The following is a 26,891-nucleotide window of genomic DNA, read 5'->3' on the forward strand; positions in this document are numbered from 1 at the left end:
TTTTATGGTGTTTTTGAAAACAAATGTGCCATTAGTCATCAGCTTCAAAGTTTTACCAGATATTTTCATCTTTGACCAAACCTGTTTCAGTAAAGGACCATTCTCTAATCATAGAGGGACTTCTAGGTTCACTAGCAAAGTAAATTGACACAGAATTAGGGGAAGGGGGGAATGTGGGCAGCAGCGATTCTGATAACCACAGAGAGGCAACTGTAGGGCAAGATGACTCCAACTTCCTCCTCCCATGCAGAGAAGTCTCTCTCGACAGCTAAACATTGGTTTTGTTGAGTACGGCTAGTGGCCAATAAGTAGGGAGCAGCAATCGGAGCTGCCCAAAATATTTAGGCAACAACAACCACCACAAAAGCAAACAATGACAGTGTTGAACACTTTTATTTACAAATGTAATGAAAACCTCCAACAATAACTCGTACTTACTCCTGAAACCTGAAATGTGTGTGTGGGATTTTTGATATTTTCCGTTGTTTGTTCATTTTTAAAGTGCATGCACAAGAAAGGAAACTTGTTTTTTAAATGTTTTCTCTTTATTGTAAGAAAATACACAGCTTGAAAGTGTGAATAATGCAATATTTAAAGACCAAGATTGGGGGGAGTGGGAAGGCAAAAATAAAAGAAAGATCTGGAAGAGCATATTGATCTAGACAGTTTTTTGTAAATTTTGAAATACTGAACTGGGAAAATAACAAAGAAAAGTTGAAAAGAAAAGAAAAACAAAACAAATTGTCCTTTTTGGGCTCGAGAAACAGTTAAAATACAATAAGAAAATAAGTCCAAGCTCTCTCCGTAAATTCCCTCTATACACAAAATACACAATTTATTTTTTGTAAGCCCCATTTTTTGTGCTGCTGGGACTGCTGTGAAATTGGGGAGAACACCCCCTTCTTCACCAATATATCCTTATTTTACAATCTGAAAGTACCAAGATGGGTTTAAGGGGATTGAGGGGTAGGACTTTCTGACATCACATGGAAATAGAACTTTATTCTTTCTTATTATTTCTTGAAATGGCTCAGAGGCGGAAAGCGAACTTGCTCCAGCTGGTGCTGGGAGTGACGTGGAGGTACAGGCTCAACACCTGCTGCTGGCTGTTGGTCCAAAAGCATCATTGCATGAGATCGCAGTCTGCATGCGTGGCAACAGGCGATCGTTGCAGTGATCCAACCACAAATAGTGGAGTATCTGGAGACTTTGGATAGAAGTACCGAAAAGAGCACCAATTTCTCTCAAATCTAGCTGGTATATACGGTTTTTCTCTGCACCGTGACTTTAAAAGTTTAAACCCATTAATTAGCAAAGGAAATGAAATGGGCCTGCAGTAGTCTGGAGTGTGAGGACTTGATAGCTAACAGCCAAAAGAAGGGAGAACAGGAGCCAACACTCACGTTAAAAAGGAATAGGCAGAAAAACATTGTTCTCTGTTTTTTCTCACTCCAAACAGCCTGTAAGAATTCACCCACTTAGAGAACCAGATTGGTTTAATGTTCCAAGGCAACTTATTGTGCGTTACATGTGCTTTGTGCAGAGGAGCAGCAACTGTTCCATTACCCATGTTGGGGAGAAGGCAGACCGGAGGATCCTCCCCAACATAATTTAAAATGTATAAAAAAAAGACATTTTAAGCACCTTACATATGTGAAATTCATAGTCGCTTTACAATAAGCAGCATGTCTGGAGAGATTGGACTTTTCCGCTTGCACAGATTGCGCCTGGTCGCACTGCTCAGCACTGGCAGTTCGTGGCCAAACTGTGTGCAAGATTCCCTCTAGCCACAATAAGAGACACTCTTACAGGGTGCATTAACTTAGAAAATAGATGCCAGGTTTTCCCCCACTTTGGCAGCTGATGTTGCAGAATGGAGGTGATAACCGAGAGCTAGGACAGAAGCTGGATTGTATTCGCTAATGCCATAGGGCTGCTCAACCATCCTGTTACAGCCACTTCCAAACTCGACGAAAAACTGGCAACATTTCGAGAAAAAACAGGGAAGCTAATTTTTTCAATGAAACATTTGGGACCTGTTTCAAGGTAAGAAAGAGAAACATTTTTTTTTTTTATTTCCATGTGAATGGGGTGGGCGAGGGATGGGGGTCCATTCCCTCTCACGTTTTAACCCCTGACAGCACAGTTTCAAAAATCCCATAAGCTGATTCTTTGCAACTTCTGCCCCCACCCCCAGGATCAATTTCCCCGTCTAACTCAATATTTGTCATCACTGATATGTACATCACAATTTCTGTAAAATGTATCAAATTTCTCAATCTAATAAAAAATTGTCTTTTTTGTATTCCTGATGAATAAATACCAAAAAACCTATTTTTGTTTTCTTTATGCAGCAGCTAGTTAAGGTAAGGCTGCAGAAATCACCTCTCTCTCTCTTTTACACATTTTTGCTTGCACTTTCGTGGACTGGTGTGAATGCCTGCCTGCAGCCACAGCCATCCATCCACACTTTCTTTTCCTCTTCTCTTTTTGCCCCCTTTATTCTTTAGTATTTCTCCCACGCCCCTTTCTCTACGGTCTCCGAGGCCGGTCGCCGGATGGTGCTCACCACTGCACGCAGACATCAATACTTTGACGTACTATGAAGAAAGAGAGAGATAAGACGGACCGGGGGAGCTCTGTCCTGCACTGCGACTGCACGGAGACGTCCCCTGATCAGTAGTAAAGAGAGAATACAGGCACCGGCATCCGACGGGACGTCAGGGAGAGAGAGAGAGAGTACATGCCCGTTCAAATGGGGAATGTGTTTTCTTTTCATATATTTGTATTATTATTAATGGCAAAGGAGTTCAGTCTCATCTATAGTCCTCCTTGGGATACTCTAGTGTCACTAGATTACGGAATCCCATCCGGAGGCTTTCGGTGTCAAAGGTCTCGATCTCTCGCTCCTGTCTTTCAAACAGGTGCTTGATCCTTTCACTGCGCTCCTTCTGCAGCGCCGCCAGCTCCTCCTCGATCTGAAGACACAAAAAAAGAATCAGCAATTCAGAAATGTCTACGCAAATGCACTAGAAGTGAGGTATACAAGCATGGTTTTTTTTTGTTCAGTAAGATTTTATTAATTTTTAAGACAAAATGAAAAAGAATAAATACAATACAAAAAAGGAGGAAGGAATTTACAAGTGTAAGTGATCAAAAATCAACATGAAATGCATTAACCTAAAATACACAATATTGATCTGTATTAATAAAAAAGAATTGCAATTAAAGAGAAGGGGCAAGGAGGAAAGGGAGGGAGAGGGGAAGGAAAAAAGCATGTCATAGGATCATAAATTCATAAACTACAGAGTTACAATTGAAATGTAATGTACAAATAGAACATAAGAGAATATATAACAATATCATTGTAAAACATATGAATCAATAGGAGACCAAAACGACTGAAATGATCGTGGATTATGAGTAACGCCTTTAAGAGATAGCTGCGCACCTCTTCTCGTAAAGGTGATCCATGACCCCCAAGCATGGACTGAAAGAGAAGAAGCATCTTTCCAACAGAAAGTAATGGATTTTAAGGCAGCTGTGATTAGAAAATTAAACAATTTTGCCTCTGACTCCGAAAGGGGATGAGTTAGGGCAGTCGATTTGCAAATCAATAAATTAAAGGAAATATCATCTTGTAAAGGTAAAATTTTCAAAATTACATTCCATACTTCCAACCAAAATTTCGCAATAACTGGACATTCAAATAACATATGGCGAAGTGAACCAGGGTTAGCATTGCAGTGCCAACAAACATTAGAAAGCAAAAGCTTTGCACGAAATAAACGAGATGGAGTCCATAAAGTGTTAAATAAAATATAAGCATTGGTTTGATAAAGGGACACCGGGAGCCAGCCAGAGATACTGTCAAGCCATATAGAGGACCATGAGTCATCTGACAGGGAGATGGACAGCTCATTGTTCCAGAACGACGAAATAATCTGAACATTGGAGCCGTGTGAGGTGGAAAGCTTTTTATAAAAAACAGAGACAGCTTTAGGGGACGATGTTACAGTTGTGAGATAAATTAATAGGTCATTTGTGGTAGAAGAGGGAATACCATTGGGGAAGGAATCCAAAATAGAGTTACACAAAAATTGATATTTTAACCCTTTCCATGCTCATGACGAGCTCAGCTCGTCATGATGCACGGTTGAGCTGTGCTGATGACGAGCTGAGCTCGTCATGAATAGTGAGAATGATGAAAAGTCAGCATAGGAGGGGAAAACACCTAGCAGCCAAGGTGTTAACAGGTCAGCAGCTGGGATACCAAAATGTAACTGTAATTGTTCAAAAGGAATAAAGGCATTGCCATTAAAGACATCTTTAAGATATAAAATTCCTTTTGAAATCCAAGAGGACCAGATGGTAATGTTTCTGTTCAATTTAAGTAGTGCACTGTGCCATAAAGACAAGTGGACTGTGGAGAGTAGGGGTAATTAAAAATTAGAATCTAAATCATTAATTATCAATCTGGAGGACTTAATAATAGAAGAAATATGAACAACCTTCGCTGTGGAGGACATTGACAGCAAGGAAGGTAGAGAAAAGGGCCGCACAATGGATGCTTCAATAGCCAACCAAATTGGAGGTTTTATCATATGTGAAGTATTAAACCAAAGGGTACTCTGCTTTAAAATAAAAGCTTTATGGTAGAGGTGAAAGTCTGGCAGGGAAAACCCAGCCTGGGTCTTAGGAATTTTTAACTTTTTGTAAGCAATACGAGGGACTTTGTTAGACCAAAGGAATTTAGATAAGAGTGCGTCAACAGTTTTATAAAAACAGAGAGGAAATTGGCTGGGGATCATAGCTAAAGAGTAAAAAACTTTAGGCGCTATATTCATTTTAATAGACTCCATTCTTCCCCACCAAGTGAGATGAAGGGCAGACCACTTGGACGTTTTGTTTTAAATGTAGTCAATTATGAAATCAGAGTTAAGTTTTAATGTAGCTGGTAGTGATGAAGCAAATAGAATACCCAAATATTTAACTTTGGTAGGTTGCCATAGAATATCTGTGTTCGGGAGCATCTCTGAGGTACAAAACATGTTTAGAGGAAAAAATTCAGTCTTGTTGACATTCAATTTGTAACCTGAAACCATGGAGTATTGGGCAATAATGTCCAATAGGGAAGGAACAGAAGAAAGAGGGTTATTAATAAATAATAAAACATCATCTGCATAGGCTAAAGTTTTAACAGTTACATCATTGATCGTAATACCCTGAATGTCATCACAAAGGCGAATATAATTAAGAAAAGGTTCAATGCCTAAAAGAAATAACAGTGGAGAAAGGGGACAACCTTGCCTAGTTCCTCTAAAAAGAGGAAACTGACTAGAAATTTGACCATTAATGAACAAACTAGCAGTAGGGGCAAAATATAAAGCAGAAATCATACGAATAAAAGGGGCACCAAAATCAAAAGACAAAGTTTTAAATAAAAATTGCCAGTGAATCTTTTCAAATGCTTTTTCAGCATCTAAGGCCATCACTCCCGCAGGAGAGGACAGGTGAGAACTTTGCTCAATAATGTGTAATAGAGTTCTAGTATTATTAGCAGAATATCTATTTTTCATGAAACCAGATTGATCTGGATGAATAATGGAATGGAGTACAGGAGCTAATCTAGTAGCAAGGATTTTCGCATAAAGCTTACAATCCAGGTTAATTAGGGAAATGGGGCGATAATTAGAGACCAGGGTAGGATCTTTATCAGGTTTGGGCAAAACAATAATTAAGGCGTCCGTAAAAGAGCCTGAAATTGTACCAGAGGATCCAAAATGAGAGAAAGGGGTATTCAAATAAGGGAGGAGATGAGATTGAAATTCTTTGTAAAATTCTGCTGGGATACCATCCGGACCTGGGGATTTATTCTTGGGAAGTGACTTAATGGCAAGCAAAATCTCTTCAGATGTAATTGGGGAATCTAGACCTGTTCTATCTGATAAGGAAATATGGGGTAAATTGCACTTACTTAAAAAAGAATCGATTAAAGATTCAGGGCATTTGTCAGGTTTACTATAAAGGGTGGAATAAAAATTTAAAAATTCATGCACAATATCATTATGAGAAATATTGCTACTTTGCCTTGTGATCCTCGTATTGAGGTAATCTGAGTCTTATCTCTTTTAATTCGTAAGTAATTTGCAAGGAGTTTTCCTGATCTACCGATGTTAAAACGAAATTTAGCATTGGACTTTGAAAGTTGAACACCTGCTCTTTGACTAAGGATGGCATTATATTCATAGCGGAGTTTTTGAAGTGTAAGTTTGTACTGGGGGTCATTAGAAGAGATAAACAAACGCTCAAATTTAGCAATTTGCTTTTCCAAATGCTTAATGTTAGCGTTAAATTGTTTGTTCTCATGAGCCATAATAGAAATAGTGGTACCTCTGATGTAAGCCTTAAATGCATCCCATCTGGTGACAATTGACGTGGAATCCTCAGGGTTGAACAAAAAATAGTCTTGTATAGCTTGTAATAGTTTAGGTTTATGCTTATCAGTAAGGACAATACTCAAGTTCATATGCCACCTATTTTGTTTAGTAAAAGTAGAGGAGATATTTAAGACAAATGAGATTAAAGCATGGTCTGACATGTCTATAGTGCCTATAACGGGATTTGTAGCTGACTGAAGTAAGGAGGGTGAAATCAAAAAATAATCAATCCTTGAATGAGAATTATGGGGATTAGAGAAAAAAGAAAACCATTTTTCAGTGGGAAAGTGTAGTCTCCATACATCAGCCAATTTGGTAGTACTAAGGAAAGTTTTAAAAGCATGAAAAACTTTTGGGGGTCTAAACTTGGTAGTAGAAAGTCTATCAAGTAGCGGATCAATGATCACATTAAAATCAAAGGAACTTGTCCCAACTTTAGAACTTCAGTAGATAAGTTAGACCAAAACGATGGGTCATCGGCCGTGGGGCCATATATATTAAGCAAAAAGAAGGTTTAGTCATGGATTTTAACTTGAACAACAATAAATCTACCTTCTGTATCTGTAAATTTACTAATAATCTGACAGTGTAATCTCTTAGCAAAGAAAATCGCAACCCCATTTTTCTTACCAAAGGCAGGCGATGAGACAATATGGTCCACCCACTTTTTCTTCATATAGTGCAAAATGTTATCATCAACATGAGTTTCTTGAAGAAAACATATGTCAGCTTTAGAAGCACCCAAATAGTCTAAAATTTTTGTTCTTTAAACTGGATGCTGCAGACCTTTAACATTAAGAGAAACAATTTTGACATCATGTGTAGTAGCCATAAAGAAGTAAAAAGAGAATGAAGAGAGGAGGTAAAGGAAGAGAAGAGAGTGAACAGTCATGGAGGAAAAGTAACTCTACGTAGAAAGCTAGAAAAGGCAAGGAAGGACACAAAAGGAAGAAACAGAAAAGGAAGAAAAAGCTACAAACAGGGCACATAAATGAGGACACAGAGACGCACACCCGTTTCACAAGCATGGCCAGATACCGTTGGAGCCCATGAAGAAAGAAGAATCACCAGGAATGCTCAGACTAATTGCGTTCAGGTAATAGGAGCTTGTGTCTCCATTGATGACGAAGCTTGTTGGTCCAGAAAAAGTCTTAAGTCTTCAGGACGATGAAAAGATTTTTAGAAGGTATCCTTCCAAATTCGCATTGTAGACGGATCAAATAGACCATACTTAAAACCAAGGCTTCTCAATTGTGGACGCAAAGATGAAAATTCCTTGCGAATAGCAACCGTTTCCTTAGCAAAGTCTTGATGGATAAATATTTTGGAGCCATTTACCAGAAGCGAAGGAATGTCTCTAGCTGCTTTCCTTATGAGGACCAAGTGATGGTGACGCAAGACCTTGAAAATCATTTGCCTGGGTTTTGCATGGCGTGGATTCCTGTGTGAGGGAATTCTATGCGCTTTGTCTACCTCAAATTTTTCCGGAAATTTGGTATTTAGAAGACCAGGCAGCAAAGATTCCAGGTACAGGCGACAGTCGGAGCCCTCAACTTCTTCCGGCAAATTGAAAATGCGGAGATTATATTGTCTATTACGGTTTTCCAATTCCAATAGTTGGTTATGCATTGGTACTATCTGAGCCATCAGAGGTGTAAAAGCGTCAAGTTTGGTTTTATTGTCCTGAATTTTGATAGAATTATCAGAAACTTTCATGGACATTGACGCCATATCTTTTCGAACATTTTTCACTTCGTTTGCAATAGTATCAGTATTGATGCGCAGCGCTTTAATTTCTTCCAGTATCAGGTTAAGTGAAGGTTCAGAAGTTTCAACAACCTTAGATTTGTTTGGGGGAGGAGACACCTGCTGCTTCCTTTTGTTGTTAGCTAAATTTTTATTATCCATTTTGAGGAGAAAAAATAACTTTTTGCGTCAGAAAAATGTAAAAAAACAAATCCACCTCAAAATTTTTAATAAATATGAGGGAAAAGGGTATTAAAAGCTCTAGAAGTTATTGAGGAAAAGGCAGTTGAAGAGTTAAGGTGAGCCGTGGGAGTGGCTAGGCCCAAGCCAGGCCCTTTCCTCAGAATTGTACCGCCCCCTGAGCTGAGGCAATCGGCAGAACCGGAGCAGAGGCTGGGGAGAGGAGCCAGGAAGCAGACAGAGAGACCCCCTTTCGTTGAAAGCGGCCAAAATTGACAGGTAAGGTAGGGGGCCGACGTAGAAGGCAAGCGCTGCAAAAAAAGAGCAAACCTTAAGGTAAAATCGTCGTCAATCAGCTCATTAGGCTGGTGAAGTTACGGAGATCCGGTGGCGGCGGCCATCTTGTCGACGCGCTCGCGCGACTCCCTCACACAAGCATGTTTTGAGGTAAGAATGAAAATACTTCTTCAGAACTACTTCCACTGACATCGTTCTTTGCAATTCAATCAATCTTTATTTCGGCAATATATGAACATAAAAGATACATAATACATAATGCATTAAAACAACAATTCATGGTACTATGGTATGGCGGTTAGTGGGAAGGAGTTACAAGCAGTCGGTAGGGGTTTGGAAAATACAATAAAATCACATAATTTAATTAGGATGGCAAGGATAAAAATATCTGGATTACAAAATATGTACATACAGTTTCAATAATTGATTTCAGGTAAATTCATTAACGACCAGTGTTGAGAAGAATCACAAAAAACAGTCTGTTAAAGTTTTTTAAACAGGATTGACCGACTATAATTCCAAACCCGGTTTCATACATACATAGCTTACAGCCAGAAAAAATCTGCTGACACAAAAGACAATAACTTGTCTCGTGTCTGTTTTAATTATTCGGTAAGCTTCTTTGTATGAACGCAGACCTATGTATTTACACAGTGGCTTAATCCACCTCTTTCTGGCAATTACATAAGCTGTACAGAAAAGGAGGATGTGATTATCACCTTCCTTTCCACTAGACTGACAACACGTACATGTTTCACTTAAGGTAGAGCCAGCCGTTTGAGACCACCTTGCTAAGGTTACATTGGTTTTTAATATGCCGTACCTAAACTTCAAGTAGAAGCTTTTGGCCAAAGATGGTTGAATCTCGTCCAAGAAATTCTCATAGCTTGGATAATCTTTAAAGGCCAGGAAGTTACTAGTAATGGAACCACCAGCATGGTTATTTGGGAGCATTTCTAAAATGTGCTCCCAAAATTTGACTTTCACCATTTTTTTACTACTATGCCTCAAACTGGAAGGGTCTTCCCAAAAGTGTGCCAGCCCAATTCTATACAGCAATGTTCGTACATGCTTCAACCATACATTGGCATTATTGGAATCCAACCTCATTATTTCCAGGAGACCATCCCTATAGTCTCCGAGTTCCCTTGAGCACCATAGTCTCACTCAGTAAGAAAGTGGATGTAAAATTGCATAGTGGTCTGTACGCCTTATACTTAAATCAAGCATTAAGGGTAAAAGAGGGGTCCATTTGGGTATTTCTAGCAAACTTCTAAAGAACACATTTTCACCTTTCATAAAAAGATTCCCAGCTATTGGACCCCAGATTTCTGCTCCATATAATGTGACAGTCTGGGCTGTGAACTTAAACACTTCCAAGGCTGGTAATATTGATTTGCTGAGACTCGCCCCATTTTTTTTTTTTTTTTTTATAATCGGTAAACAATTCTGTGTCAATAACATTTTACTCTTCTCTACTTGGTTTTCCACGTGATCTTAGAATCCAGGGAGACACCCAAGTAGGTAAAATTAGATACTAAGTCTAGTTTTTGATTGTTTAAATTTAAGTTTCCCTGTAAATGTTTTGTGCGGATTTAGAGCCATACATTTAGTTTTTTTTACATTGATTTCTAGACCTTTTTTTATTACAATATGATTGAAATGAGTTTAAAAGTGTTTGGAGACCTTTGGGCGTCTGGGAGATTAGGATAGTGTCGTCCCCAAAGAGGAGCGCAGGAACCCTTTCACCATTTAGCTTGGGTGCATCGTTGGTGCACTCCTCTAAGTGGGCTGGAATGTCGTTTACAAACAGGGAAAAGAGAGTAGGAGCTAACATGCACCCTTGACGGACTCCACGCATTATAGGAACCGGTTTAGTCAATTCTCCGTTACATCCCCAGCGCACTTTTGCGTAGTTGTTGTCGTGAAGCCTTATAATCTGGTGTGAAAGGGAAACATGTAGCCCCAGCAAGTGCAAACAATCCCATAGACGATCACGCAAAAATAAATCAAAAGTGGCCCTTAGGTCAACAAACGCCACATATATATGACCTTTTCTTAGATGGACATATTTCCAGCACAGGCACACAATCTGAAAACTTGATGGATTGTGCTTAAACTACTTCTAAAACCAGCTTGGAACTTCGTAAGTATGGCATTCTCGTCCATCCAAGAATTCATACGCGTTAAAATATGCCTGGAGTATAACTTTTGTAAAATATCCATTAAACTAATTGGGTGATAGTTTGAAGGCTCATTCCTATCGTCCTTTTTAAAAATTAAAATGATTTCCGCACCCTTCCAACTGTCAGGAAAAGCTTCACCATTAGCTAAAATATTAAATAATCTATTAATGTAAGGTGCCCAGATATTGATTTCATGCTTATACAGATCACCTGGGATTTTGTCGAGACCTGGTGCCTTACCACTTTTTACTAAACTGATCGCTAAGTTTCATCTAATGTAAACTCTAAAGTGCTAGTGCAAGACGAGTGCCATGGATAGTATTGCTTCTTAGAGTCCTGTTGCGGAGGGACTTCGTACAGATGAGTGAAGTGGTCTACCCAAGTTTGTTCATCTAAGAACACATCTTGGGCTCGCCTACCTATGTGGTTCCCGTTTGCCACCAATCTCCAGAACCCAACATTATCTTTGGTCTTTGCTGCCAATAGCATATTCTACCAGCATTCCTCCTCCCAGTTAGATCTTGCTCTTGCCTCGGTCAATTTATAAACTTTTCTCGCCATCCTTATCATATCCGGTGTTTTGCTTTTTAAAGCCTTTATGAGTAACGCCTTGCCTACACGACAATCCTTGTTATACCATGGGTGACTGCCAACTAACCCTTTATCAATGGAACCATTTTATTTAGGCATTTTAGTAATGTAGGGTATTAGTGATTTGAAAAACCCATTATGAAGGTCAATGAAACAGTTATCCCGTTCCGTTAAGCTTAAATAACCAGAGAATGTTCCAGCTAAAAGTAAATAAATACCCGCTAGCGCTTCTCCATGGTCCAATATTTGTGCCCATTTGAGTGCTCGTCTATTATTACTTACCAATGGGGCATTGTTAGGAGTGATGTCCGAGACGCAGATCTCGCTCGCAAGACTACTACAAGGGAATAAAGATTGGTCCACTGACAATTGAAGTGGACGATGATCACTTTCATACCTGGGCGTGATCTCAAGATCTATCAGATAAGGCCAGATATCAAAGGATGCTAGGATAAGTTCAAGTTCAGAAATTTGTATAGCGCACTACTCACCCAGAGGGTCTCAAGGCGCTTGGGGGAGGGTGGGTGCATTACTTATCGAATAGCCAGGTTTTTAGCTGCTTTCTAAAGGAGAGGTGGTTCTGTGTAAGGCGGAGGTGAGTGGGGAGAGAATTCCAGGTTTTGGCCGCTAAGTAGGAGAAAGATCTTCCTCCCATGGTGGATCTATTGATGCGCGGAATTGCCGCGAGGGCTTGATTGGATGAACGTAGTTGGCGGGTGGGTGTGTAGAAGGACAGTCGTTTGTTGAGGCATTCGGGTCCTAGGTCATAGAGGGCCTTGTGTGCGTGGGTGAGGAGACGGAACGTTACTCTCTTGTTGACTGGAAGCCAGTGGAGATCTTTCAGGTGACCGGAAATGTGGGCTTGACGGGGGATGTCGAGTATGAGTCTGGCTGAGGCGTTTTGGATGCGTTGTAGTTTTTTCTGTAGTTTGGCTGTGGTTCCGGCGTAAAGGGTGTTTCCATAATCTAGTTGGCTAGTGACTAATGCGTGGGTGACTGTTTTTCTTGTTTCGGTGGTGATCCAGCGGAAGATTTTTTTGAGCATGCGTAGGATGTTGAAGCTTGATGATGTAACGGCGTTGACTTGTCTGGTCATCGAGAGGGAGGAGTCTAGGATGAAGCCCAGGTTCCGTGCGTGATCTGTAGGTATGGGTGCTATACCCAGAGCCGGTGGCCACCAAGAGTCGTCCCAAGCAGAGGGGGATGATCCTAAGATGAGGACTTCCGTTTTGTCTGAGTTTAGTTTTAAACGGCTGTTCTTCATCCATTCGGCTACTTCTTTCATTCCTTCGTGTAGATTGGTTTTGGCGGTGTTGGGGTCTTTGGTGAGGGAGAGGATTAGCTGGGTGTCGTCAGCGTATGAGATGATGTTGAGGTCGTGTTGTCGTGCGATGGTTGCGAGGGGACTCATGTACACGTTGAAGAGGGTGGGACTGAGTGATGATCCTTGTGGTACGCCGCAGATGACTTCAGTGGCCTCTGATTTGAATGGGGGGAGGTGGACTCTTTGTGTTCTTCCAGCGAGGAACGAGATGATCCAGTCCAAGGCTTTTCCTTGTATTCCGACGTTGTTGAGGCGTTGTATGAGGGTGTTATGACAGACTGTGTCGAAGGCGGCGGAGAGGTCAAGTAGGATGAGGGCAACTGATTCTCCGTTGTCCAGTAGCGTTCGGATGTCATCCGTAGCAGCGATGAGGGCGGTTTTGGTGCTGTGTTTGGCTCGAAAGCCGGACTGTGAGGGGTCGAGTGAGTTGTTGGATTCGAGGAAGGCGGCGAGCTGGCTATTGACGGCTTTCTCGTTGACTTTGGCCGGGAAGGGGAGTAGTGAGATGGGGCAGTAGTTCTTGAGTTCAGAGGGGTCCGCTGTGGGTTTCTTCAGAAGGGCGCTGAGTTCGGCATGTTTCCAGCTTTCTGGGAAGGTAGCGGAGTTGAGGGAGCAGTTGATGACATGGCGGAGATGGGTTGCGATGATGGAGTTTGCTTTGTTGAACATGTGGTGTGGGTATGGGTCAGTTGGTGAACCTGAGTGGATGGAGTTCATCAGACGGATGGTGTCTTCAGTAGTGATTGGGTTCCAGGCGCAGAGGTTGTGAGGGTGCGGTTTTGGATCGGAGGTGGGTGGAGTGGGTTGTTCTTCGGACAGGTTTCTAGAGCTGTTATGAATGTCGATGATTTTGTTGTGGAAGAAAGAGGATAGGGAGTCGCAGAGGTCTTGGGAGGGAGTGATGTCGTTGGTGCCGGCGGTGGGGTTGGTAAATTCTTTGACGATGTTGAATAGTTCCTTGCTGTTTTGGGCATTGTTGTTGAGTCGATCCTTGAATGCTGATTTCTTGGTGGATCTGATCAATTGGTGGTGTTTGCGGGTGGCGTCCTTGAAGGTGGTCAGGTTGTTAGTGGTTGGGTTTTTCTCCAGGTTTTCTCAAGGGTACGACATAACTTCTTGGATTCCTTAAGGTCATCGTTGAACCAGGGGGCCTTTTTGTTACCTTGTTTGATCTGATGGTTTTTCAGGATATAGTCTATGCAGTTTTGAGAGTTATTTCTTACAAATGTTGCAGCCTTGGGGGAGTCATAAGCGAGACGTCCCTTACAGGCCCTCAACTCATATAACGTTACTAATCTTACTATTTGAACAGCTTGGGTAGTACTCCGCACTTCCCCGATTGTTGAGAGGGGAGGGATGCTGTTGGGCTTATCCTCTTCTGCAAAAACATCTCCAAAGCCCGCTATTGGCTCATAGTTGCAGTTCAGATCACCACATATTGCATGCTTGGTATCTCTTCTTGGCTACTTATAAAAAAAATTCAGTTTGGCCAGGATCTGTGACTCTTTTGCTAGACCACAGGGCCTATTATAGACGTTAAAAAGGAGAATACTCCTCCCATCTTTTGTGATAACTTTTAGGCCGAGTATGTATGCTGAGTCAATAGATAGCACCATTAAATTAATCAAGAGATATCTTAACCCAAATGGTAAGTCCCCCTGAGGGCCTACCTCTAATTGAGGGAACAGCCGCGATATTGAAGGTTTATAACCCACTCTGTATGGCATATCCAAGGCCCATGTTTCCTGTAGAAAACAAATATCACAGGAATCTATATAATTACCCCAGTCGGGATCAGATAGATTTTTCCTTAGAGCTGCTATGTCCCATGAGATCAGTTTTAAATTTTGCCTAGAGCCACCCACCCCTCCCTCACTAGGTGTAACCAGGATTATATCATGTGGTAAGTCCGCTGCAGCAGCATTTACCCCAATATCATCATGTCTGGCTCCTAATATCGTAGGCAGGGTTAATGCGGCCTGTTCCTTAATACCAGATGTCTCCTTATTCATTGTTATAGTTGCTATATTATTTTGGGGTCGAAGCGTTTCCTTACCTCTACTGCTGTTTAAAATGACTTCTGGGTCGAGAGTTCGGGACATGGATGGTCTTAGTCAGTCAACCACCCCCAGAGTGCTTAGTTCCCCAAATCTATTGGAGGTGAGAATAGGTAAAGGTGTAACCACCGTTTCACCCATCCCCTTAAAAGTTGGTCGATAGAAATATCCCAGATGGAGGGCTTGGATGTTGGTATGTGGCAAGAGGGTTTCATCGCAAACTCTTAGTAAGTGGCGTACTGTATTGGGTTGTTTAAAGTTTATAACTATACAGTCCCCATCAATATCTTTATCTTGTTCACCAGCCCAGCCTACCCTACGTTCCATAATGATCTCATTCATTTTATTAGGGCTAAATCCTTTAAACTTTTGCAACCAGTCCACTGCCTTATTCCTAAGGGTATGCCAAGTTTCTATTTTTTCTCTCTTTAATGCTGGCACTCCTGCCAGAACAAGCACGTATGGGCAGGCTGGTGGTGGTAGTCCAAGGTTATCACAATTGGGGTTGATATTCGAGTCACTGGGCTTTGGGGTCCGTATAGGCAATATTCTATTACTAAATGTGGCCGAACACCCTGGACCTTGGGCCTGCCTTATCCTACCAAACACATTGGGGTCTGTTTCTACCTCATTCGATACCTGGATACACTTGCGTGGAATGACTGCTACAGCCTTGAGAGCGGTCACGGGGTAGGCCGGAACATACATACTTGTAGACACTTCGTTATGGTTACCGGCTTCCCTTACATTTTTTTCCACCAGCACTTTAACGCTTTCCTCAATAATATCTTTCCCTATTTTGAATGTTGCTTCCAGGACCCTCAACCCCTCGGTTATACTTTTGATTTTATCGTCTAGTTCCTTCATTTTGGAACCCAAGAGGTCATTTAATTGTCCCTCAAAGAGGTGTAATGATGACTTAAACATACTTGTAATTGGAGTTTCTAATGCCTCTACTCTATTATTGACACTAGTAATGTTTGTGGAGAATACCATATCCGTTTGCGTGCCAAATGATCTACTTATAGGACTGTTGCTAACAATGGGGTCGGTCTGCCTAGTCACTGAATTCGAATTAGCCCCAACTCCACCCTTTTTATTGTGGGACATTTCCCTTAATACCATAGGTTTAGCTTTAGTTTTTTCCTGGATCCCCTTTCGTGCCCCCTTCTGCCTAGTTACCCTCAGCGGTGTGGTGGTTACCTCTAGGTCTGATTGAGTACTGTCGGTAATATGGATCTGAGCCACAGTAGTCCTTTGTGGTGTAGGCATCGGGGTGGGGTGTGCTTTTCTAAAGATTGGGGTGGTTTTGAAGGGACTGGGGGGCTAGAGACTACATGAGAAACGAACGCTGTAGGGTCCAGTGACAATCTTTTTTCCACACGTGCAATCTCATGATCAATAAGTGATTCCGCCCGGAAGAAGAAACCATCTTAAGTGCCAGACAAACATTTTTGATTTCTCATTTTGAAGCCCAATGACAAAATGACCACCTTATGTAACTTGGTACACACAATAGTTCAATTGGACTCCAAAGTCTCAGTTACCTATTAGGAGGACCAAGGGAGGTGGCCCGTCCCGGCCTCGCTGGGCCCTCGATGGTCCCGCCCATGTCCCGGGCTTAGCCTGGCGCAGCCCACGCGCGATCCCACGACGCGGGGGATGACCGCAGTTATATGCGCCTCCTGGCGCAGAATGTCCGTGTGCGGCTTCCGGCCGCAAGGGCTCCAGGTATTTGGAGTCCCAGTTCCAATCACCCGCGTTTCCCCCTACTGCAGCGGAGCTCATATGGGAAAGAGCTACGGCGGCAGGAGGAGACCGGGTGCAACAGGCCAACAAGTGGGCTACAAACAATGCCCCCAACGATGCAGGTATGTGGCGGAAACAAGCTGGCAAAGTCGGAGTGAGACCCCCGCTTCACAGGGGATGACTGCAGTTATTTGCGCCTCCTGGCACGGAATCTCCGCGGGCGGCTTCCGGCCGCAAGGGCTCCCGGTATTTGGAGTCCCAGTTCCAATCACCCGCGTTCACCCCCTTACTGCAACCGAGCTCAGAGGGGAAAGAGCTACGGCGGCATGAGACCGGGTGCAACAGAGTAGGGCGTCGGGCTCACGGACCAACAAGCGGGCTTCAAACAATGCCCCCAACGATGCAGGTATGTGGCGGAAACAAGCTGGCAAAGTCACAGTGAGATTCAAGTTCACATAAAGCACCTCTATTTCGTACTAGGAATCTTACTGTGTCCAATAAATGGGCCTTGATTTCAGTCCTCTGCCATGTAATATCATTCACTGAAAATATACTTAACCGTGTTGGTACACAGTATGTGTTGGAAGATTCTTGGCCAATTTGTTCATGAATAATGTTTTGGATGGCTCTGAGGTCAAAAACCATTGTGCCAGTTGAAATCATACATTTAGTGGTACCTACTCTGCTGGAAATGTTGAGCTGTAGCTCCTGTTTTCAGATACATTTTTGACGTCATCTGGTTCCTCTATCTTAAGAAATTGTTTTGTGCTGCACAATGAGCCAGAATTAAAAGCCACGTTACCTCACTTGGCTATGGGCTACTCTTCATCTTTAAAAATGTTGCGCTTCCATCTCATATGTTTAAAAAGACATACTCTAATTAGCTTGTGCGAGTACCTAAGACCAAAACCATTTTTTAAGTCGAGCCTAATACAGCGCATGCGCTGTCTGCAAGACCTGTTGTATAATGTTCTATGACTTGTGGCACACCCAGTGATTCTTATTGGCTGTTGTCTGCGTCAATCAGAAATGCAGCTTTGTTATTGCTGCATTTCAGTAACAGTCCATCTTTTGTGTGCTTAGCTCTGCTTCTTGAGATTTAACTCAGAATGTATTTTGTTTGGCCAGTGCCCTGCATTGTTCCGTGGATTTTTTGTTTCACTGCTACTTTGTCTTTCCGCTCTCTCCTTGCAGGAGGCAGTTAACTCCTGGTGCAGTTCTCACAACACCACCTCCCCCCTTGCAGCTAGTTATTTGCAGTGTGTGTTATTGTTGTCTAATCTCACCACTCCTGCCCCTTTCCGCTTGTACGGCGCTGCCCAAAACATATCCATGGAGCCTCCAGCAGTAAAACGCCACCACCCGCTGTTTCTTGTAACGCACCAGAGCTTCGTCGTAACTTTTACTCTGTTCACCCCCCTGACCCTCATGTGCAGTGTAAGGTGGTGCAAGCCGTAACGGCCAAAGGAGCCCCTGCTTCCATAGCACTATTTCCCATTACGTATGCCAGGACTTAGGAAGGCACGGTTTACCCTGTATTTATATTACAGGGATAACATAATATTTTAACAATTGAAAAATTGTTACTGTTGAAGCCTCTCGCGAGGTTAGTCGTTTGACTCTTCCTACCGGTTTCATCGTGGCAGCAATCCAATAGGACTGTTAGTTCTTTAAATTATTAGTCCAGCATTCTTTTCCATGCCCTTCCCCTCTGTGATCACGGCATCACGTGATAGGCACCTTTCCATTGCAAGTTTTTACGTTCTCCACTGCGTGTTCCGTCAAAACATTTGCACCCCTGTGTTGTTTCCAATTCCACCGATGCCCCTATGTTGCTTCCTCACCCTGTCCCTGTGCTAGTCTTCATGCATTCAGCAGGAGGCGAAGCACAGTACCAGGCAAAACAACAATTCCCCGTGCATCAGCTGGAAATAAATAACAGCCATGCCCAAGTCAAAATAAACAAATGCAGGTCTGCTGCCTTAAAAGCTCGCAATGCAGCCTGAGCGGAAGAGCTTATGGTGGTCTGAACTGAGTCGATAATATGATCTTTTGGTGGGGAGCAGTAATATGCGGTGGTACCATGCATTATTGTGTGAACATAGGACAGAGCAGCACTGCCTCCTTCCTATACAGTGACTACTGCTATACCTGCCATAAAAGACAAGCCTCGAAACTGCCCACCCACGTAACCTCATATTGTTCCCCATTCCTTCTTGTTTTCGGTGTAGATAAATTGCATCCCTGTCCACTACTTAGAAATATAAGCAACTATAACCGGAGTGTAGGTAAAGCGCAATGCTCAAAAACAGACCACAATGCTATGCAGCTGGTGCAGACACAGCAACCAAACAGTACTAAAATCTGCCCTGAAATAACTTCGCCAGTATTTAAGAATGCCCCACTTACCAAGGGTTAAATTATGAGGTGCTGCTTGGAGTTTCTGAACAAGCTCAAACTTCCACGGTGTTCCCTTTCACTTTTTAAAAGCATTTTGCATAAAAGCACTACTCGCAAAATGGAGTTTTAGAAGCCACCATAGCTCTGGTGATGAATGAGGCACTGTCTGGCAGAGTGCAACTTAAGCTCTACTAATTTGAGTTTGAACTTTTTAATAAAAGCAATCACTGAGAGAATTCAGCAGTTCATCACAACTGACAGATTGGTGCTGCCACAGTTGTCGGGTCCAAATGTTAGGGTGCCGCCAAGGTGTGCACCTTGATTGGTACAGAGGCTGCAATTGACTCGATCTACAAAGATAAGATTGGCCCAGAACCATGTCAAAATCCCTCCAGTCCCTGGTCTAGTTAGGCCACAACTTCTGGGAAGCTGACAGAGAGGGCCACACTGAGATAAATTATGCCGTCACATTTCCAGCAAAACTTCCACTTCAGCAACTCCAAAGTCACAGCTGCCACAACAGCTCTAAAGCTACCACAAGCTTAGGACTGCTGCAGAATCATCTGTTGCACAATGGCCAGGACTGCGACTGCCGCAGGGTTTATCAACTGTGCAAAAGAGTATGAGAAGTCAGGTATAGTCTGTTATGCAAAGTAGGATATTTTCCATGTTAATAAAGCACTGAAAGGAGAGCAAACAGAAAACTTATTGTGTAAATATGCCTTCAGGGTGATTACATGACTGCACCAGAGTCTAGCCAACACTGCAATGATTAGACGGCACAGATCATAAAGGCTTTGGAACTCTAATAGTAGGGTGGGTACAGAAGGGTGTAACACCCAGATTCTAACAGGATTTGTACGCTGCATGCTGTCCCATAATTAGTCTGAGAAGTGTTTTCTAATGCTGTGTGTTTAAAGTACTTTGTTTTACCTAAAATACTAACACTAGGCAGGACAAAATTTTATTTTGTCTCTTGATTGTTGAATTCTGAGCTTTTGCCACTCTCACACTAGCTCACTGAGAAGTCTGACTGCTAGCCCTCACTACCCTGGCAGTAAAGTGCTTAAAGGATTGTACTTGGCCCAGTTTTAAGAGCCACATTAGGATCTTATTTATTTATTAATTTTCGTATAGCGCTAGCTAGACCCGTGGGTATCAGAGCGCTTTACATACATTAAGAATGGATCCCAGAACACCAGTGGCAAACAACTTTTACCACCATGTTGGGTCCCAGGAACCTGTCCGTCCTGTTGATACCCCCACAAACCCCCCCTCACATCCCAAACCCGAGGGACTGAAATTATTCAAAGCAAGTAAAAAAATGTACAGTGCATCACTGAAAGAAGAAATGCTTAAACTGTCTCCTGGCGACAGAAGAACTAGGAGTTTTTTTTAGGTAGATTTTAAACAAAGGAGTCAACCATAATCATTACCCATTGTGACCTTTTGTGCCAGTTTCAATAGAAAGGATCTGCACTAATCTAAGGAACTTCCCTAGGATTGGGTGAATGATGCCAGCTAACACATCCAGACTGTAAGAAGATGTTTGGGGACAAGGCCTAGAGCATGAGAAGCTCCTTTTGGATGTATTTGCTAGTATACTGTTTACTATTGATCCTACCTCTGTCTCGGTTACATGTCTAGGAGGATTACATAACTGAAGAGAATCTAAAATGTTGTTACCTCCAAAATTTCTCATAATTGCCCTATTATCACTTTTTAAATTATCGTTGACAGTCACAGAATGCCTGTGATAGATAGGTCACTATGCTGTGAGTATTCAGTACCATGGGGCAAAGCACACATGCAGCAGTGCATCCACATATGTTGGCTAGATTGTAAGCGTTCTCCCTTTAGCACCTCCAAGTCTTGCTGATAAACTGAGTCTGCATTTACAAAAACAGCTGAGGTTGTTCAGGCACTCACAATTTGCATTATTTCTGAGGCCAGTTTCACACATGCACTAAATAGGATTCTCTCTACCTTGGGAAGATTGTCACCAGCTGTTTACAGGGATCTAAGGGCAAGGCCAACTGATGTGTCTGCGAACAAGATAATGTCTCAATGCTTTTGGATATAAGCTTCAAATCTGTAGAGGTTCCTTAGGCTGGGGGAAGGCTTCTGAGACTAGTTTAGAAAGGCCACCAAAGAGGGCAGAACAATAGGAGAAATCGCCATTGTCCACAGGAACACTTTCAGAGTCTCGACCAACACCGACGACACCCTCAGCACCACCGAACACCTGCACTTCCAGATCCACACCGACCCCAACACCACCCTCAGAGGAACCCTCATCTACAGACCGCCCGGACCCCGACCACAGTTCAGCGACTCAATCACCGACTTCGTCAGCACACACGCCCTCGCCTCCACGGACTCCATCCTCCTCGGGGACCTGAACTTCCACCTCGAGAACAATGACGACACCAACTCCACCACCCTGATCGACAACCTAGCCAACCTCGGACTCAGACAACTCGTCACAACACCCACCAACTCCGCCGGTCACATGCTTGACCCCATCTTCCCCGCAAGCCCCCACGTCACCTTCAATCATACCACCAAACTCCACTGGACTGACCACCGCTGCATCCACTTCACCTTCAAGAAACCCACCATGCACCACTGCACCCAACAGATGCCTCAACGCTGCTGGAGCAAAGTCACCGAAGACCAGCAAACCACCACCCTCGCCCAGAACCCACCCGCTGACCATACCGACCTCGACACCCGCAACCTCAGACAGTGGATCAACGACTGCGCTAACACCCTCGCCCGATCAAGAAACCCTCCAACAATCATATCAACAAGAAAGCCAGCTGGTTCACTGAAGACCTCCGGGCCTCCAAGCAAACCTGCCGAAAGCTGGAGAAGATCTGGCTCCGTGAACAAACACCGGACAGCCATGCCGCCCACAAGAATGCCACCCTCAGACACCATCACCTCATCAGATCCGCCAAAGGGCCTCTTTCAAAGACCGCCTAGACAACAACGCGCACAACAGCAAAGAGCTCTTCAACATCGTGAAGGTACTCTCCAACCCACCAACCGTCTGCTCTACTGGACCAACATCAACGACGATGACACCATCAAGATCATGGACACCATCCACTCCGGATCTCCGTCAGATCCATGCCCACACCACATCTTCAACAAAGCCAGCACATCCATCGCACCCCATCTCCGGAAAGTCATCAACATCTCCTTCGAGACAGCAAACTTCCCGGAGAGCTGGAAGCACGCCTAGATCAACGCCTTACTCAAGAAACCCAAGGCAAACCAAAGGGCCTCAAGAACTTCCGACCCATCTCCCTGCTCCCGTTCCCAGCAAAGGTCATCGAGAAGACCATCAACGAACAACTGACCCGCTACCCCGAGGAGAACAACATCCTGGACCCTTCCCAGTCCGGGTTCCACAGCAACCACAGCACTGAGACTGCCCTCATCGCCGCCACCGATGACATCAAGTCCCTGCTGGACAACGGAGAAACGGCGGCCCTCATCCTCCTGGACCTGTCAGCCGCCTTCGACACGGTCTGTCACCACACACTACGAACACGCCTTCACAATGTTGGGATCCAAGAGAAGGCCCTCGACTGGACCACCTCCTTCCTCTCCGACAGAACACAGAGCGTCCGACTTCCCCCCTTCCGCTCCGAAGCCCCCGAGGTCATCTGCGGCGTACCCCAGGGCTCATCCCTCAGCCCAACTCGGTTTAACATCTACATGGCACCGCTCGCCCACATCGCCCATTGGCACGACCTCAACATCCTCTCCTACGCCGATGACACCCAGCTGATACTCTCCCTCACCAAGGACCCCCACACCGCCAAAACCAACCTTCACGAAGGAATAAAGGCCGTTGCTGAATGGATGAAGAACAGCCGACTGAAGCTGAACTCGGACAAGACGGAGGTCCTCATCCTCGGATCCAACCCTTCGGCCTGGGACGACTCCTGGTGGCCGACCGCACTGGGAACCGCTCCAACACCCAATGACCACGCACGCAACCTAGGGGTCATCCTCGACTCCACCTTCTCCATGATTAAACAAGTCAATGCAGTCTCCTCCTCTTGCTGCTTCAACACCCTCCGCATGCTCCATAGGATCTACAAGTGGATCCACACTGAAACGAGAAGAACAGTCACCCAGGCCCTTGTCAGCAGCAGGTTGGATTATGGAAACGCCCTCTACGCAGGAGCCTCGGCCAAACTCCTGAGACGGCTCCAACGCATCCAGAATGCCTCTGCACGCCTGATCCTCGACATCCCTCACCCACAGCCACATCACAACCCACCTGAGAGACCTACACTGGCTCCCGGTCAACCGGAGGATTACCTTTAAGCTCCTCACCCACGCACACAAGGCACGCCACAACACCGGACCAACGTACCTCATCAGACAACTCAGCTTCTACACCCCCACCCACCAGCTCCGCTCCTCCGACCTCGCCCTCGCTACAGTCCCCCGCTTCCGAAGAGCGACCTTAGGCGGCAGATCGTTCTCCCACCTCGCCATCAAGACCTGGAACACCCTCCCCATCCACCTACGGCAGACCCAAGACCTGCTGACCTTCAGAAAACTCCCCAACACCTGGCTTTTCGAGCAGTAGCAGCATTCCCCACCGCAGCGCCTTGAGACCCTCACGGGTGAGAAGTGCGCTTTACAAATGATATGATTGATTGATTGAACAATATAAACTGCAAAATATGTTTGCTTGCTATGCACAGGTGAAAATGGATGGTATAGCGGAAGGCAGCAGGTGTTAAAGGAGGCAGAGCTTGCAGGCGGGACTCGGGAGATATTCATGGTTTTTCCAGAAGAAAATACATTGCATGCATGTGAAAGGACAATATTGCTAATCCAGCACACTGCCAGCATATCAATATTCATAAGTTATGCTGTTGATCAGCCATGTAGATATATAGCGCTACACTATTAATGATTTAGATCCAATCTTATAACTGTATGTTGTGTCCTGTAACAACAATTATAATGAACAATGAGCATTTATGGTGAATCTTTAATGCATGTTCCGGTACACTGACCTGAAAGCAAGAAACCTCTTTAGTCTAGAAGAAAGGGGACTATATATGCCAGCATCCTACCTAGAACAAGATCTCTATCATCTCTGTCATCAAAATCTCACCAATAATGATTATAGTTGTGATGAAAATCTTTTCTGGTATAAGCTTAATAGAAAAGGCAGGGGCTTAAATAAGTAATTTTCCTTGTCCAATACCCCTCCAGTAGGGACTGAGTACCCATCATCTTGCACAGCAGACTTCCCAGACAAGGGTGACCTATAATCCTTCACAGCCTGTACACCATTTTAAGAGTGAATAGATTTAAAAGTATCAACATTTCGCCTGTGCATGGAAGTCTCAGACTGTACAGGTCCTTCCCACTGGATACCTTTTCCATTCGGGATTTGATGTTGAAGGCATTTCAGTATATATTAGGGCAGTGTCCATGACTGTTAAAAGAGTAATGAATACTGGTAGCTGGTTTCTTGACCATGCAATGCAGATCTTTCTTAAATTAGAATACACAAGACATTGCCTTACAAGCTTTCTTTCCCACGATATAGGAAAAAATAAAATGCACATCTTTGACAAAAAGGGGGTCTGAAAATAGTGCTATCTATCTGTTGGGCTGTTATGACTTTTTCCTTTGGGAAAGAATGGAACATTTTCTCAAATACCTTTTAAAGGATAAAATAATTTATGGAACATTTTCTCAAATACATTTTAAAGGATAACATAATTTATGTAACTTACATACTCAAACACGAAAGGGACTACATATTTACCGAGTCCCAGCAGTTCATAGTGAGATCTGATGTCCAACTGGAGAAAAAGGTGGACATCTTAGAAAATGCAGGATAAGCTGTTAAAGTCTGAATCTTTGGCATTCTGGCAGAGGTTACCAGAGCAATCTTTTACATCTAAACGGAAGCCTTCCTATAGCAAATGGTGGGCTAAGAATAAGATAGACCACCAACTCTACTTGAGTGAGTCATCATAATCTCACCTATTAACCAAACCTAACACATGGAATGAGTAGGTGACTGTGCTTGTCACAATTCATGGGGAGACTCAGAGGGAATCTGTTCTACCACAGGCACATACTAAATATTACCTTTGCTATGAATAAATAATGGCGATGTTGCCTGACCTTTCTTTTGTTACTACAGATAAAAGGAATGAGGGCCTGCTGCTAAGGAGGGTGAGGGTCTTATAACCAATGATCAACTTTAAGAGAAAAGTGTGTATGTTCAAACAACAAGAAATAACACTAAATACAGTTAGCAAGGCGACCTGCAGACACATCACAGTAAACATGGAAGGCAGGCTTACTTTCTGCAACAATTTACTTAAGTTACACCTTCTAACTCTGTTAACAAAAGTTAAATAACCATGTTGCAGTTCCTTGCATTTTCTGTATTACTCTCAAAATATGAAACAAAAAAACAAGGACTAATCATCATCCTGATTAGTCTACAAATGAGAAAGTTACACCCAAAGTCATAATATTTAGCATCTTGATGTTCAATCAGCTGTCTCAAGTCCATTGCCTCGTTCACTTCCTTATCATGGAAAGCATTTAGTGCTCCGTTGAAGGTGGGAGATTGGAAGCTGCCTCTAGTTTAGCAAGGGAACTCACAGCTCAAGTAAACTTAAAATAGCTTTCTCCAGTTTTTTCCAATGTTTAACAGTCTAGCCACATGAAGAATATTCGCAGTATCTGGCATCCGGGAGATGATCAACAAATACTGCCAAATGCAGTTTGGGGTCCATCATTTTGCTCTCAACATTCCACCTTTTTCGTCTGCATACCAATGTGCCTTTCTGACACAGCAGATTTCTTCTACGCTATTCAAGAATATGATTGAGAGGATTCCTTCCCGTCAAGGGACAGTGAAAATATTCTCCACTTTCTTGAATACAGAATAAATAAGAAAGTGTGTGCCTTGAGCCAACCCAAGACCTTCACAATTTCAACATGATCAAATTAAGACAAAATATTCAGGATGCTGTTGCATGAGTGGATCAATCCACTCATTCAAAATGGGACTGACTAACTTTGCATTGTTGATCTGAAGACACATTTATAAAAACCAATGTCTCTTACAAAGAAAGATCCCTCACGTCAGAGGATGCCTTCATCAGTTCAAGGAACTTCTTTTGGAAATGCAGTTTGCACCTCAGATTTTCTTTAAATGCAAGGCTGCAATTGTGGGATTTCCTTTGAAAAACAGACACCACTCTTTATCTGAAGGATTGCCTTCTACAGGTAGTCCCTCATTATGAATTACCTCTTATTTTAGATGGGCTCAATAACAGGATTTATTAGCCCCATCGGAATTATGAGATCCGCAGAATTTTCATAGAGAAAATGAGGAATTATCAGAGCAACTGGACCGGGAATTTGATACCCTGAGTAATTCCTAATTTCTAAGGGTCAAACATGAAATTGCCCGAATTTTCGCCACCCCTCACAGCTACAGATACTCGAGTATGTAGGCCATTTTCTGGGCCACTCATAACAAGTGCTTTGGACTCATTTCAAGAAGCACAAACAGTTATTCAAAATAAAGTAGTTCTGTGTGATTCAATCAAAGGGAAGTGTCACAAACTGTGTAAAAAAAAAGCTAAACTGGGAAACATGTTGGGGAAAAAAACCCGGAGAAGTGGTTCCATTCGAGTACTATTCTCTTCTTCAGATAATCCAAGTACTGTATGGCTGCCAAACATTATTTGTCAGACATTCTCTCACATAGACAATCCCCTTTTTCTGACACAGTGTCACCATACCTGGGCCACATATGGAGTCAACAATTGTGTCTGACTGACCTATGGAGAAGGTATCCAGCAGACAGGAGGACACACTTCTAAGTTTGGTAAAGCCCCATCAA

The 26,891-nt window shown here is 43.3% G+C and overlaps 1 protein-coding gene across 5 annotated transcripts in view; it reads right to left on the minus strand.

Moving 5' to 3' along the window:
- Window positions 1-526: 526 nt before the first annotated feature.
- TAOK3 (TAO kinase 3) overlaps window positions 527-26,891 on the minus strand; it is a 1,449,622-nt gene continuing 1,423,257 nt past the window's right edge. For all 5 annotated transcript variants that reach the window (XM_086943286.1, XM_086943287.1, XM_086943290.1 and 2 more), the window contains one exon: window positions 527-2,978. In XM_086943286.1, the coding sequence (XP_086799412.1) occupies window positions 2,817-2,978 (162 nt within the window). In that variant the 3' untranslated portion in view covers window positions 527-2,816. The remainder of the gene's footprint in view (window positions 2,979-26,891) is intronic.

Source organism: Lissotriton vulgaris, chromosome 11 (genome assembly GCF_964263255.1).
Source record: "Lissotriton vulgaris chromosome 11, aLisVul1.2, whole genome shotgun sequence".
Taxonomy (NCBI): domain Eukaryota; kingdom Metazoa; phylum Chordata; class Amphibia; order Caudata; family Salamandridae; genus Lissotriton; species Lissotriton vulgaris.